The sequence below is a fragment of the Hyperolius riggenbachi genome, chromosome 11 (assembly GCF_040937935.1).
Source record: "Hyperolius riggenbachi isolate aHypRig1 chromosome 11, aHypRig1.pri, whole genome shotgun sequence".
Lineage (NCBI taxonomy): Eukaryota > Metazoa > Chordata > Amphibia > Anura > Hyperoliidae > Hyperolius > Hyperolius riggenbachi.
Window position 1 is genome coordinate 114,888,890 of NC_090656.1, and position 14,862 is coordinate 114,903,751.

Consider the following 14,862-nt stretch of genomic DNA (forward strand, 5'->3'; position numbering starts at 1 on the left):
ACAGAGGGGCTCATGCACAGAGAGGCACATGCACAGAGGGGCTCGTACAGAGAGGGGCCCATATACAGAGGGGCTCATACACAGAGGGGCTCATACACAGTGGGGCTCATACACAGTGGGGCTCATACACAGTGGGGCTCATACACAGAGAGGCACATGCACAGAGGGGCTTGTACAGAGAGGGGCTCATACACAGAGAGGCACATGCACAGAGGGGCTCATACACAGAGGAGCTCATACACAGTGGGGCTCATACACAGAGGGGCACAGTCACCAGCAATCAGCAACTTTAATGTCAAAGATTGTCCAGAGAGCTGCAGCACAGGGCAGGTGGGGAGTTAAGAGACTGGGGGGAGCCTCTGGACCATCCACAGGCTTCTTCCTACTGCATATCTAACATTTTTTCTTTGAAGTCCCTTTTACACTTCCCTTACAACTTTGCATTGTGTTACCCTGTTTTACCACAGGGTAAGACAATGGGGCCTAGCACACTGAAAGCGGACCTGGTCTCAACACCTCCTCTCTGCTGTAAAAGATACGCAACAGTGTAATAACCTTAAAGAAAAACATTTCTTTGTTACAGCTGATACACTGCAGATGTATTGCACAATTTGTATCTACTTCCTGCTTTCATGAAAGTAGATATTGGGCCTGATTCACAAAGCAGTGCAAACACTTTGCACGCCTGTGAAAAGCCCTTTACCACACCTAAATTTTGTTTAGGCGTGATTAGAAGTATCTCGCGTGAAGCTTTGCGGCATGCGCAACGCAGTAAGCCCTATGGATCTTTGCGCGCGCGCCTGCGCGTTTGCTTTGTGCGATCAGCAGCACAAAGCGGTGATAACTCTGCTAGTGCAAAGGTTACCACGCCTAAAGCCTTTTAGGCGTGATAACTGAGTTATCACCGCTTTGTGAATCAGGCCCATATTGTTTACATCCTGTGCTTTTAAATTAGCCTCCCTGCCATGGCAGTCAGCTGACACAGTCGAGGGATCAAATTACAACTTCTTGTGATTAGACACAGAGGAGTGGGAATTAGAAGGCTAAACTCTCTAAATACATACAGGGTGCATTTCTCTACATTTTCCTTCTGTCCTGTGCAAGAGTTTGGGTCCATATTAACATATTGTTTTGTGCCGGAAGTGCCCAATCGCCTGCCGAGCTGCCGCAAAGTCAACAACGTGTTACCGCCAGACTTCTGAGCAAGTTATGTAAGCCAATGGGCGATGCAGGGATTGTTGCCAGCGGTGCGGAACGTCAGAAAAACTTTGAGGTAACCCGGGAATCCCAGTGACATACTTCCTGCCCAGCAGGGAGTACGTCACATAGCGAGGGGGCGGTGCTATGCGTATGACCCTGTCGGAACATTCTGCTGCAGGGTCATATAAATGTCGTTTTTTGCATTGCAGTGCAATGCAATGGGGTGGGGCATCGCAACGCAGTAGCCAGATGTAAAACTGGCCTCAATGTAACAGGTACGGTACAAGTTTGCCTGGTTTTGCCGCATGTTGTTTCAGGTGTGTGCTTCAGACACTCCTGATGCATGAAAGATCAGCAGGACACCAGACAACTGGTACTGTTTAAACCAGACCTGAATTCCAAATTGCATCGCAATTCCCATAAGACTCAACCCTCTTTAGATGTTATATCCAATACATATTTATTGCCAGATATGTATACATGTAATTTGGAACTTGGTGAGATTGGGAGGTGTGATGGACCTCTCACCCCATTAGGACTCCCCGCAAACATATATGCTATCCTGAGGCTGGTGGACTATCCTTCTACAGTAAACCAGACCTGAACTCAGATCTTCCTCTCTGTTCTAAAAGATAAGCACCAGCATAGTAACCTTAAGGCCTTGTTCACATCTAAAATCGCCATCGCTGAAGGCAGCGTTTTGCGATTTTGTGTGCGATTATTTTTATACCTGCGCATTGCAATTTTTGTAAAGCGCTTTGCTAAGCATTTTTGCAGAGCGATTAGTTTTTTCACTTTCTGAAGCAAGTCAGGAAGTCGACTCTTTGACCCGGAAAAGAATAAATACAATGTATTTATTCTGAAAAGCGTTATACAAAGCGCTTTTTCAAGCATTTTGCGATTTCCCTTCCCACATTTCTTTTTTACAGCTTTCACACCTCTTGCAATAAATCTGCAATAAATCCTGCTTTCATGGAAGCAGACAAAGGGTTAACATCCTGTGTTTACATATTGGCTGTATCTACCAAGGACTGCCGAATTCCTGATTAGTTGCTTTGCCGAGGCAGCAGAGCTTACTGAGCTGACACAGCTGAGAGATCAAATTACACTTGTGATTATTTAAAGATGAAGGGGAATTGGACAGTCTTTTCTCTCTAAAAGCACACAGGGTATATTTCTCTCTGTTTTCTTTGTGTCATGTGCAAGCGATCAGGTCTACTTTAGAGTGGACCTGAACTCTTGCACAGGACAGAAGGAGAACACAGAGAAATGCACCCTGCGTGTATTTAGAGTTTTTAGACTGTCTAATTCCCCCTCATCTGTGACCAATCACAACTGTAATTTGATCTCTTAGCTGTGTCAGCTCAGTAATCTCTGCTGCCTTGGCAAAGCAACTAATCTGAAAAACACAGGATGGTAACCCTATATCTACTTCAATGAAAGCAGGAAGTAGAAACATTGAAGATTTATTGCAGGATTTGTATCAGCTGTAACAAAGAAATGTTTTTCTTTAAAGGTTATTATGCTGCTGCTTATCTTTTAGAGCAGAGAGGAAGTTTTGAGTTCAGGTGGGCTTTAAAAGGAAATAAATATTGCAGCCTCCATATCGCTCTCACTTTTGGTGTACTGTAAATAAATAAAGCAGGAATTCAGTGTGTTCACTTTCAGATTAGATTCAGTTCAAATAAGACAGCTTTTCTTGTAGGGCCTGTTCACACTAGTGGGCGTTTTACGCCTTTTTTCAAGCACAGACAATTTTTAAAATCGCCCACAAAACGCTTGTGCAATGAATCTCTATGAGAAGGTTCATATCAGCGCGGTTCGTCCGCAGTGCGTTCAGCAAAGCGGTTCTTGTACCATAGGGCGTTTTTCGTATAATGGAAGGTATAGGAAGAGCGTTCGCATTTTTAAGAATAAATACATTGTATGTATTCTTTTCAGGGACAGAGTTCACTTCCTGACTTGCGTCAGGGAGTGAATTAAAAAACTGCTCTGAAAAAACGCTTAGAAAAGCGCTTTTACAAAAACGCAGCGCACATTGGAGCGCTGGGAGGGGAAAAAAGCGCATAAAAATGCAAAAGTTTGGCGTTTTTGTTTTTAGGTATGAATGGGGCCACAGCTTAATGAGAAGGTTACAGCCTGGAAAGGTCAATGTTGTTCAGAACAGCATCTACAGAGATATCAGTGTACAGTACTAGGCATGCAAGCTTCCTTGTAACTTACCTCTATATGCTGTGTCCATTACAATTAACGGGTTGGCATCTGATGCTGAAAAACAATAAATAAATATTATCAGTCACCTGTTACCCAGTTATATGCTTGTTTCATGTAAAGGCTATATCTGGATGAACATGTGAGGCAGAATGCGTATACGTGTGTGTGTGTTTGTGTGTGTGTGCGTTGGGTGCGGATTTACTGATTAGTCACCAGTTAGTAGAATATCAGTAAATTTACAAATATTTTACTTATGGTAAAAGTGGATAGTACAATATCGGACAATTTATTAGTATTCAATCTATTTTTACCATGAGTAGAATATTAGTAAATTTACTTATATTTTGCTATCCCTTAACCCTAGCCTAACTCTAAGGGCACGTTTCCACTTGAGCAGAAACCGCCGCAAATCCGCAGAGTTTCCCTGCAGGCGAATAGTGTGGGGAAACTCTGCCATAGGGTGCAATGGAAACGCCGGCTGAATCACTACCGCTAGCGTTTCGGCTGGCTTTTCCATCCGAATCGGCGCGGGAGGCTACGGATCCCATAGCCGTGCATGGCACAGCTGATGGGATTAGTCTGCTTTCCCAGCAGACCTGGAAGAGCCGGCTCACGTCTCGCAGACGCGCGCCGCTCTAGTGGAATCGCGCCCTAACACGAGTCCTCCCCCACCTACGCCTAACAGTAACCCCTTCTACATACGCCTAACACTTAACCAGCCCCCACCTATGCCTAAGGGCCCTTTCAAACCAGGGCGGTTCGGTATTTTTACAGCACCCCACTGATGGGCAATGAAAGTGTATGGAGACTTTCATACTTCTATGTTACGGCACGACTGAAGTGACGTTTTCACCACATCCCTGACACTGGTCCAGAACCACATTGCTGCATGACCATGTCTTCTGTGGCAAGCTGCAGCGATCTGCTTCTGCCTGGAAGTCATGTTAGTCTATGGCGACATGGGGATTTTTTTAAAATTACCAACGCGACGTTGCGGTGTGCATGCGTGGAAGCGTATTTTTACAATATGCTTCCATGCACTTTTGCATACCCCGAAGCAGGAAGTGACTGCAAGTGCACATCGCTTCCTGCATGGCCCAATACCAGTTGCGGAATACCGTGTAGTAAAGCTGTATTCCAGAAGGCCTATTTCTGCCAGTGCGTTGTGGTGCTGCAGAAACGACACACTGCATCGCTGCCGCCAGTTTACAGTGTAAAACCAGCTTCACGCTTACCCCTCACCTGTGTCCAACACTAACCTCCTACCCATGCCTAACACTAACCCCACCCCATCTCCCGCCTTCCCACCTACTCCTAACACTAACCTTCAGTGCTATAAGCCACAGATACCCACCATAGCCACAATTGGCACTGTGCCCAAATTACGCTTCCAGTGCCGATTTCCACCACTAAATTTCAAGGCTCTGCAATTGTAGTCTCGTTATAGTACAGTAGAACTACAATGCCTGTTATCTGCTAATTATCCGATGCCTAAAGTGGCAGGCTATGGTAGAGATTAGATTGTGAGTCACTCTGAGGGACAGTTAAGTGACAAGATACTCTGTACAGCGCTATGGAAGATGTCAGCACTATATAAATATTAATAAAAACATTTGACATGTAATAAACAGTCAGCACTGCATGAACCCTCTACACACTTCCAATAACTATCTGTTGCTGTTCCATAAGGATTACTAATAATACAGAAAATATGAATGGAGGAGATATATACATAATTATAATTAATTATAGATGATCCAATTACTCAAGCTAATGATATAATTAATTGATTCTCATTAGGGAGATGCTAATTCCTTAGACCAAACAAAAATGTAATAACAGGAGGAGCAGGCATGTGTAGTGGGCTCTCCTCATACCCACCGCTCCCCCTGTTCTCCTCCATCCCCCTATGTTACTGTGTACCAACTCTCCAAAGCTACTTCCTGGTCGGGAGGTTCGATGAAGACTGCCTGGCGTGCTTAATTGCGCAGCCGGGAGCACTCTGTGCACTCGCACTGTCACAGGCAGCTATGTAGTGCGCATGCGCAGAACACTCCTGGCCGCATGCTCGTGATCAAGGATGCGTGTTGCCGAGCAGCACCTGTGCAGTCTTCTCTGATCCTCCTGACAAGGAAGTAGCTTCAAAGGGTCTGTACACAGTAACAGAGGGTGACGGAGTAGAACGGGGAGCGGTGGGCATGAGGAGAGCCCATTACAAATGCCTGCTCCCCCATTTTTAAATTTTCATTTGGGATAAGGTAAATGATGATTAAAGCCCCTTCTTCTGTGTAAGAATGATCTACAGTGTAACTATACGTCAAGAAGGAAAGTCAGTCTTTTGAAGATATTGTGATGCCCATTTTAGATAAAGAAGAAAACTGTGTGTAATAAATGAAGCCATACATCTAGCGATGATGGGCAGAGTCCACCAAGAGTCAAATCTCTCTCTGATCGAATCAAAATAGAGAGAGATCTGTTGGCTGCCCATATGCTGCATGCTGATTCCTAATCAGTTTCATGCTGAAATTGATCCAGAATCGGCCTTGTGACGTCGCCTCGCCGGCCCAATGTTGTCCCCCTAATGTTCAGTGTGCACCCCCCCCCGCCCGGTGCCCAGTGCACTATACATTACTTGTTCGTGTCTGCCGCTGGCTCCTTGCACCGTCCATAAATCCACCCCATGTGGTTTCCAGGCGTGCACGTGGGTGTGTGGGGGCACGCACCCACGTTACTTTGGCAACCACGTAGGGCACGTGTATGGATGGAGTCCAGGACAAGCGGCGGACACAGACAGGTAATGTATAGTGCACAGGGCAACGGGGTAGCACATTGAACTTGGGCGACAGCGTTGGAGGTTTTGTCATGTTTGTCCTGATGTTGCTCGCCGTTACTGCCGTGCACCTGATCAAGCAAGTTGGCCCTACATCTTGCAGCATGTTTAATTTATGCGACCAATTTCGACCCGCAATTGGTCGCATTGTCGATCAGGTATGCACTGATTTTCATCCGATTCAATAATTGCCAAGGCTTGTGATGTATGGCCGCCTTAACAGAACTGACCGATTTTGGTCAGATCACCAGACAAATCTAATAGAACTGTATTGCTCGTTATCTTACGTACACACACTATACTATTATTGCTGTACTGCATTCTGTTCTGAATAGAGTGAAAGTGACAATGGCATGGTGCACAATGAAGTGGCCTACAGTGGAGTAAAGCCTAGAACACATGATCAAGGGTTCTAGCATGCGCACAGCCACCCTGAATCGTTTTGATCCAGAATGCTGGATCGATAATCTTGGCTGAGTGCCTAGTTCTCCACTTTACCTCCGGCTCAAAGCATTGCTGTTGTGCACTTAACCATTGTTTCTCCTCCACCAACAGATGTGTCACTAGCCTATAGACTAGCAATGCATCTGTATAGCACTTGGAACAGAGGTATTCTAAAGTCTGGTATGCACTTTAAATTATGGTTGGCCAATCACTGACCAATTCTACCACCTCCATGAAGTATATGGGTCAGCAGATATTGAATACTATGAGCAGATTGTGTAGGAAAACCCTCATACTACATGGAGGTGGTAAAATAGGTCAGTGGGGGTGTCACAGGGAGCAATTGTTATAATCACCTAAATAGAAAACCTTATACACATGGTAGACTAAACTTGTCAGATGTGTCCCTCAATCTAGTATGTGTGCAGCTGTCCCGATATACCCCCAAAGATCTGGAGCACCAAATCATGTCATGTGAGTGCATCCCTCCTTCCCTCTCCATAGCAACAGAACATGTTGCTTGGCTGTAGATTAGTAAGGTGTCTGTTCAATGCTTTGCATCAAATGGTCACCTGATGCCTGCCAGCGACAGTCATTGTATGTGTGGACTCATTTAATAAAGGTACTTAAGGCAGAGAAACAACCTGATAACCTGCAAAATGCACATCAGAGTAAAAGAAAATATAATAAAAAAATATTTCAGCCTCTTTATCCTCACTACATGCTTTCCTATCCTATCAATACATATATGTAAAATGAGAGTGCTATATTGTAAAGAGACTTACCAGGTATGTTAAAAAACAAGGGTAGGTAGCAGAAGCTGAGAAGGAGGAGGGCATTCATCTTCACTGGCTCTGGTCAGGGCAGACAGTGAGCAGGAGAGTGTCCAGGTTACACATTGAGAAGCACTGATTGTGAGTCCTTATAAAGCACAGACCCCAGACCTCCTCCCATGTACTGGGAATGGGCTAATAAATAACCTAAACTCTGCTGTCTTTTGTCTGCAGTCACAGAACAATGTTATCACATTAAAAGTTTAACTTTATGACTGTTTTAACAAAATTAATCAGGGTGAAGGTGACCTGCAGACAAATGGAGAGATCTGTCTTCTGCAGGATTGGGGGACAATCTTCAATATAAAGGCTCTCACATGTGCAACTTTTCGGCCAAACTATCGACCAAACTTGGTCTGTTGGGCGTGTGAACATGTGACAAACGACTACACAAGCGACTGATAACAGGCGGTTTGCCCAATCCAACATGTAGTTCATCTCACTTAACTGTTGGTCTAATATCGTGTGAACAACTTGTACTTGTTATGAATGTGACCATATTGCACAGTCCGTTGTTCGCTTGTGTGCGCAGTATGCAAATGAGTTATTCGATCAGTTGATGTGCAGAAAATACAAGTCATGCATTTTCTTGGTCGTTCGATCGGTCATGTCTTTGAGGTTGGTGATGCGGAAAAGTTGCATGTGTGTACATGACCAACACCACGACATGACCGACACCACAACCAACCATTTACACGACTTGTACTTTCCGCGTACCAACCAACTGTTCAAATGACAATCGGGCAGATTTGTTGGATATGTGTATGAGCTTTTACTTGGTGTCAACATTAAAACCCACCATACACAGTCTTTCTACCCGATGTGCCCAAAATATAGATCCCTCTCTGATGGACATCTGATCAGATCTATTCCTGCCACAGAATGCATTTTGTCTTGAAATCTATTAAAAATCAATTTTCGCTGTGATGTCCTGGTGTCCATTGTGACCTGGCGCATGCATGCAAGGAAACCGCCAGTTCACAGGGCCACTATGAGCACCGGTACATGACGGCAGCACAGAGGAGGGAGTGCTCTGGCTGGAGAGGTGGGTGTCAATGATTCACTACACTTAAGGTAGCCATACATCAAGCGACTTGGCAGCGGATTGACCATCAAATTTGATTATTATAATCAAATTGGATGAAAACTGCTGCCACCAAGTGTTGCCCAATCAACTATGCAACCTATTTTGGGCCGAAATTGGCCACATGAATCAGTCGGACATGCTGCAAGATGTAGCGCCAACCTGCTCAATTAGGTGCGCGGCGGTAACAGCAAGCGATATCGGGAGCAGCGACAAAACCCACAAAGCCGTCCCCTCTAAAGTGCCTGCCCAGTGCACTAAACATAAACTGTCCATGTCTGCTGCTGGCTCCAGGCACAGTCCTTTGTCCATACACACGCCCTATGTGGTGACATCACACATGCGCCCACATGTATGCCAGCAACCACATGGTGTGCGTTTATGGATGAAGGACGGAGCCAGCGGCGGACATGGAGCGGTAATGTATAGTGCAATGGGCACTGGAGGGTCAGATTGTACATTAGCGGGAGAGCGTTGGGTCAGCGAGGTGAGGAGAGAGATTTGTCTCTTGGTTGAATCTGCCCATCATTGCTAGATGTATGGCTACATTAATACTTTGCATGGGGCCAGGGAGAGCAGCCTTAGCAGAGGAGGATGCTTCCACGGCTCTAGCGCCCCCTCCCCCCCCCCCCCCCCCACCTGCCCATGGATACTGCTGCACCCCTGCCTTGCCCCTGTCCCACTCCAATTGATCAGCAAAAAACTGTCATGTCTGATCAGGAATATCACTCGATTTTTGCTAGGTATCGATGAAAATGAATGTTGGGGCAGCAATTTTCAGTAGATTTGATCCCCGTGATCTGCCAAGGAATGTCTCCTAGTGTATGGGCACCTTTACTACTGACAATCGGTAGACAAAGACTCATTGTTGTCTACCAATCTGTATGTTAAGCCAACGGACAGGAATTCCACCCTTCACTACGGGAGCTTTTATCCTGAAGAGTAGTGTTGGGCGAACAGTGTTCGCCACTGTTCGGGTTCTGCAGAACATCACCCTGTTCGGGTGATGTTCGAGTTCGGCCGAACACCTGACGGTGCTCGGCCAAACCGTTCGGCCACATGGCCGAACTAAGAGCGCATGGCCGAACGTTCCCCGAACGTTCGGCTAGCGCTGTGATTGGCCGAACAGGTCACGTGGTTCGGGCCCGAACGCGCTCTGATTGGCCGAACGGTCACGTGGTTCGGGTAAATAAATACCCGAACCACGTCATATCTCCGCCATTTCTCTGTGGGTTTAGCTTTGGGTAGGCAGGCAGGGTAGTTCGCTCTCCAGCCACGCTAGCCAGGGTCCCCCCCAGTCATTGTGTGTCGCTGCTGGGAACAGTAGTACACCGCTCGCTCAGCCACACTATATATATAGCATTGTTTACTGCCACTGTGTACCTCGCTCAGCCACGCTATATATAGCATTGTGTTTTCTGACACTCTGTGTACACGGCTTAGCCTGACTATATAGCATTGTGTGTACTGCCACTGTGCACCTCGCTCAGCCACGCTATATATAGCATTGTGTTTTCTGACACTCTGTGTACACGGCTTAGCCTGACTATATAGCATTGTGTGTACTGCGACTGTGCACCTCGCTCAGCCACGCTATATATAGCATTGTGTTTTCTGACACTCTGTGTACACGGCTTAGCCTGACTATATAGCATTGTGTGTACTGCCACTGTGCACCTCGCTCAGCCACGCTATATATAGCATTGTGATTTCTGACACTCTGTGTACACGGCTTAGCCTGACTATATAGCATTGTGTGTACTGCCACTGTGCACCTCGCTCAGCCACGCTATATATAGCATTGTGTTTACTGCCACTCTGTGTACACCGCTCAGCCAGACTATATACCATTGTTTACTGCCACTCTGTGTACACCGCTCAGCCAGACTATATACCATTGTTTACTGACACTCTGTGTACACGGCTCAGCCTGACTATATAGCATTGTGTGTACTGCCACTGTGCACCTCGCTCAGCCACGCTATATATAGCATTGTGTTTTCTGACACTCTGTGTACACGGCTTAGCCTGACTATATAGCATTGTGTGTACTGCCACTGTGCACCTCGCTCAGCCACGCTATATATAGCATTGTGTTTACTGCCACTCTGTGTACACCGCTCAGCCAGACTATATACCATTGTTTACTGACACTCTGTGTACACCGCTCAGCCAGACTATATACCATTGTTTACTGACACTCTGTGTACACGGCTCAGCCTGACTATATAGCATTGTGTGTACTGCCACTGTGTACCTCGCTCAGCCACGCTATATATAGCATTGTTTACTGACACTCTGTGTACACGGGTCAGCCAGACTATATAGCATTGTGTGTACTGCCACTCTGTGTACACGGCTCAGCCAGACTATATATCATTGTGTGTACTGCCACTCTGTGTACACCGCTCAGCCAGACTATATAGCATTGTGTGTACTGCCACTCTGTGTACACCGCTCAGCCAGACTATATAGCATTGTGTGTACTGCCACTCTGTGTACACCGCTCAGCCAGACTATATAGCATTGTGTGTACTGCCACTCTGTGTACACCGCTCAGCCAGACTATATAGCATTGTGTGTACTGCCACTCTGTGTACACCGCTCAGCCAGACTATATACCATTGTTTACTGACACTCTGTGTACACCGCTCAGCCAGACTATATACCATTGTTTACTGACACTGTGTGTACACCGCTCAGCCAGACTATATAGCATTGTGTGTACTGCCACTGTGTACCTCGCTCAGCCACGCTATATATAGCATTGTTTACTGACACTCTGTGTACACGGCTCAGCCAGACTATATAGCATTGTGTGTACTGCCACTCTGTGTACACCGCTCAGCCAGACTATATAGCATTGTGTTTACTTCCACTCTGTGTCTGCTGGGCCTGGGAACAGTAGTACACCGCTCACCTGCCACTGTATAGCATTGTGCTCTGTGTCGCTGCTGGGAATAGTGGTACACCGCTCACCTGCCACTGTATAGCATTGTGCTCTGTGTCGCTGCTGGGAATAGTGGTACTGTATAGCATTTCTGTACTGCCACTGTACTGCTGCCAGTCAGCGTGTACTGTAAGGATAAGTGAAATGAGGAAGAAATCCGGTGAAAGAGGAAGGGGCAAGGGAAGAGGTGTTTCCCCTGACGGTTCACGTACAGGCCACAGGGGAGCACCCAAGGAAACCCACTCAATACCGCCCATGTTGTCCAGGACAACAACCCTCACAGATCCAAAAGAACAGGACCAGATAATTACTTGGATGACCTCTCAAGCGTCCAGCAGTGGGTTAAGCAGCACCAGCACATCACGCACGAGGTCCGAGTCCTCAGCCAGTTACAAGGAGCCAGTGGGCACAAAGCTGACACAACCGGCAGCGACACCACGCACACAACTGCCAGATAACCAGTCCGATGAATTACCTCAGGACACAATGGGGTATTCGCAGGAGCTATTCCCAGCCCAACAAACTTCCACCTTTGAAAGGTCAATGGAGGAACAGCCAGAAATGTTGTGCCCGGATTCACAACCATTAACTGTGGGAAATGCACCGCGCACTGAAATACAAGGCGAGTCCGAGGAGGACTCGGAAACCCAAATCCCAGAGCAAGTTGGGCAGGAGGGGTTGCAATTGCAGGAGGTCGGCCGACAAGATCTGGAAGACGACGTTGGAGTGAGCTGCGCAGAGGTTGTTCCAGGGAGCTCTACTCCACGGCGGCGGCCCCCCACAATGACATATGACGAGTTTGAGGAGATGGAAGAGGAGGGTATGGACAATGTGGACATAGACCCAGATTTTGTTTCTGAACGAGAACATCGCCGTCGTAGCAGCAGCACAGATGAGTCTGTTGAAGAACCCACTGCTGCACGAGTTCGCCTTGTGCCACAAGGTAGGCGGCGCGCAATTTCAGGCACCACAAGCGTGGAAGTTCAAGTGAGAGGCAAAAGAGGAGCAAACAGAAATCGCCAGCAAGGAGGCAGGTGCTCCAAAGTCTGGGCTTTCTTTGAAGACTGCACTGAGGATGTTACCATGGCGATTTGCAAGGTGTGCAAGACCCGCCTGAGCAGGGGGAAAAGTATTAACAACCTCTCCACCACCAGCAGGAGCCGCCACATGCTATCCAAACATCCCACTCTGTGGGCAAACGCGGCAGGACAGGGTACCAGCAACACTGCCTCCCTTGGGTTCACCAGACTCACCACCAGACCCGCCTCAGCAGCAGCAGTAGCCCAGCCATTGCGTGGTTCACAACATTCACAAACATCAGACGACGCTGACACTGTCACTTTCCGGAGTAGTGCTCTTGAGGTCTCCCAGTGTTCATCAAACACAACAACCAACAGCCCTTCCGTGTGCAGCGCTACGGTTCAGTTGTCTGTGTCGGAGATGTTTGAGCGCAAGAGGAAATTGCCAGCAAATGACCCCCGGGCCGTAGCAGTAACAGCCAGCATAGCCAAGCTTCTGGCCTGCGAAATGCTGCCATATCGAGTGGTGGAGACAAACAGCTTCAAGGGCATGATGTCAGTGGCCATCCCACGTTACGTGGTTCCCAGCCGCTACCACTTTGCGCGCTCTGCAGTGCCTGAGTTGCATGAGCACGTGGTCAGCAAAATAACCCGAAGCTTGAAGAATGCCGTTGCCTGCAAGGTTCACCTCACCACTGACACTTGGACGAGTGCGTTCGGACAGGGTCGATACATCTCCCTTACCGCGCACTGGGTGAACCTTGTGGAGCCTGGCAGCGATTCCTCACCTGCTACGGCGCGGGTGTTGCCCACGCCGCAAACAGCTGCACCGCCGTCCCTCCCACTGGATAACAACAGCAGCACCTACCTCTCTGACTACTCCTCCTCCAACGCATCTCAAAGCTGTACCTCATCCGGAAACGCTAACCCAGCAGCAGTAGGATCGTGGAAGCAGTGCAGCACAGCTGTTGGCATGCGTCAGCAAGCGTTGCTGAAGCTGATCTGCCTTGGGGATAAGCAGCACACAGGGGAGGAAATTTGGAAGGGAATAAAGGAACAGACGGATTTGTGGCTGGCACCGCTGGACCTGAAACCGGGCATGGTTGTGTGTGATAATGGGAGTAATCTCATTCGCGCTTTAAGGTTGGCTAAGCTGACACACATCCCTTGCCTGGCGCACGTGATGAACCTAGTAGTTCAGCGGTTCCTGAGGACATACCCAGGCGTGGCCGATCTTCTGTTGAAGGTGCGTCGAGTGGCCAAACATTGTAGAAATTCCAGTACTGCTTCGGGGGCACTCGCCAAGATGCAGGAGCGCTTCAATCTCCCCCACCATCGCTTGCTGTGTGATGTCCCTACGCGCTGGAATTCTACGCTGCACATGCTAGCACGCTTTTGTGAGCAGAAGAGTGCAGTGGTCCAGTACATGACGGCGCAGTACCGAGGCGCATCCGGACAGCTGCCAAGCTTCTGTGGATCCGATTGGGCCAACATGTTGGACCTCTGCCAAGTCCTCCAAAATTTTGAGCAATCCACGTTGCTTGTGAGCAGTGACAACTCTTCAGTCAGCATTACCATACCACTGCTGTGTTTACTGAAGAGGTCAATGTTGAAAATCAAGGAAACAGCTGTCATGATGCAACTGGGGGAATCTGAAGGAGAAAACGATCAGCGTGATGGTACCAACATCAGGCCATCCGCCTCAGGGAACGCTGGCCCCAGCAGCTATGACGAAGAAGAGGAGGAGGAACAGCTGGAGTTGGAGCAGGAATTTCATGCCACCACTGACGAGGGCCAAAGCGGTGCACGTTGGACTTCCACAATTCAGCGCGAATGGTCAGCAGAAGCAGACCAGGAGGAAGGTGACGACTATGATGCATCACAACAACTATCACAACGCTCACAAGAGGATGATGAGGATTCTGGTAGGACTCTGGCACACATGGCTCAATTCATGCTAGACTGCATTGAACGCGACCCACGCATTGTGCGCATTCTGGACAACACCAATTACTGGGTTTATACCCTTCTGGATCCACGGTACAAACACAATGTTCCAAAACTGCTTGAAGAAAGAGTCAGACAGGTCAAAATGGAAGAATACCAGCAGGCCCTTGTGGAGACTTTAGAGAGGAGATTGACATCCTCCCCCTCCTCTAGCCAGTTGTACGCCGACAGACTGACTTCCGCAAACCCAGGACGACCAGGAGGGCAGCAAACAACGCAAGCCGCAGCTAGTGCCCAAAAGGGAATAGTATCGGCAGTGTCCTTGGAGTGGGAAAATTTTC

The 14,862-nt window shown here is 47.8% G+C and overlaps 1 protein-coding gene across 1 annotated transcript in view; it reads right to left on the reverse strand.

The window, feature by feature from the left end:
* Positions 1 to 14,862, reverse strand: part of LOC137537846 (S-antigen protein-like) — a 52,218-nt gene that overhangs the window by 11,774 nt on the left and 25,582 nt on the right. Inside the window, exon 2 of the mRNA XM_068259798.1 lies at positions 3,424 to 3,468. Coding sequence (XP_068115899.1) covers positions 3,424 to 3,468 — 45 coding nt within the window. The remainder of the gene's footprint in view (positions 1 to 3,423; positions 3,469 to 14,862) is intronic.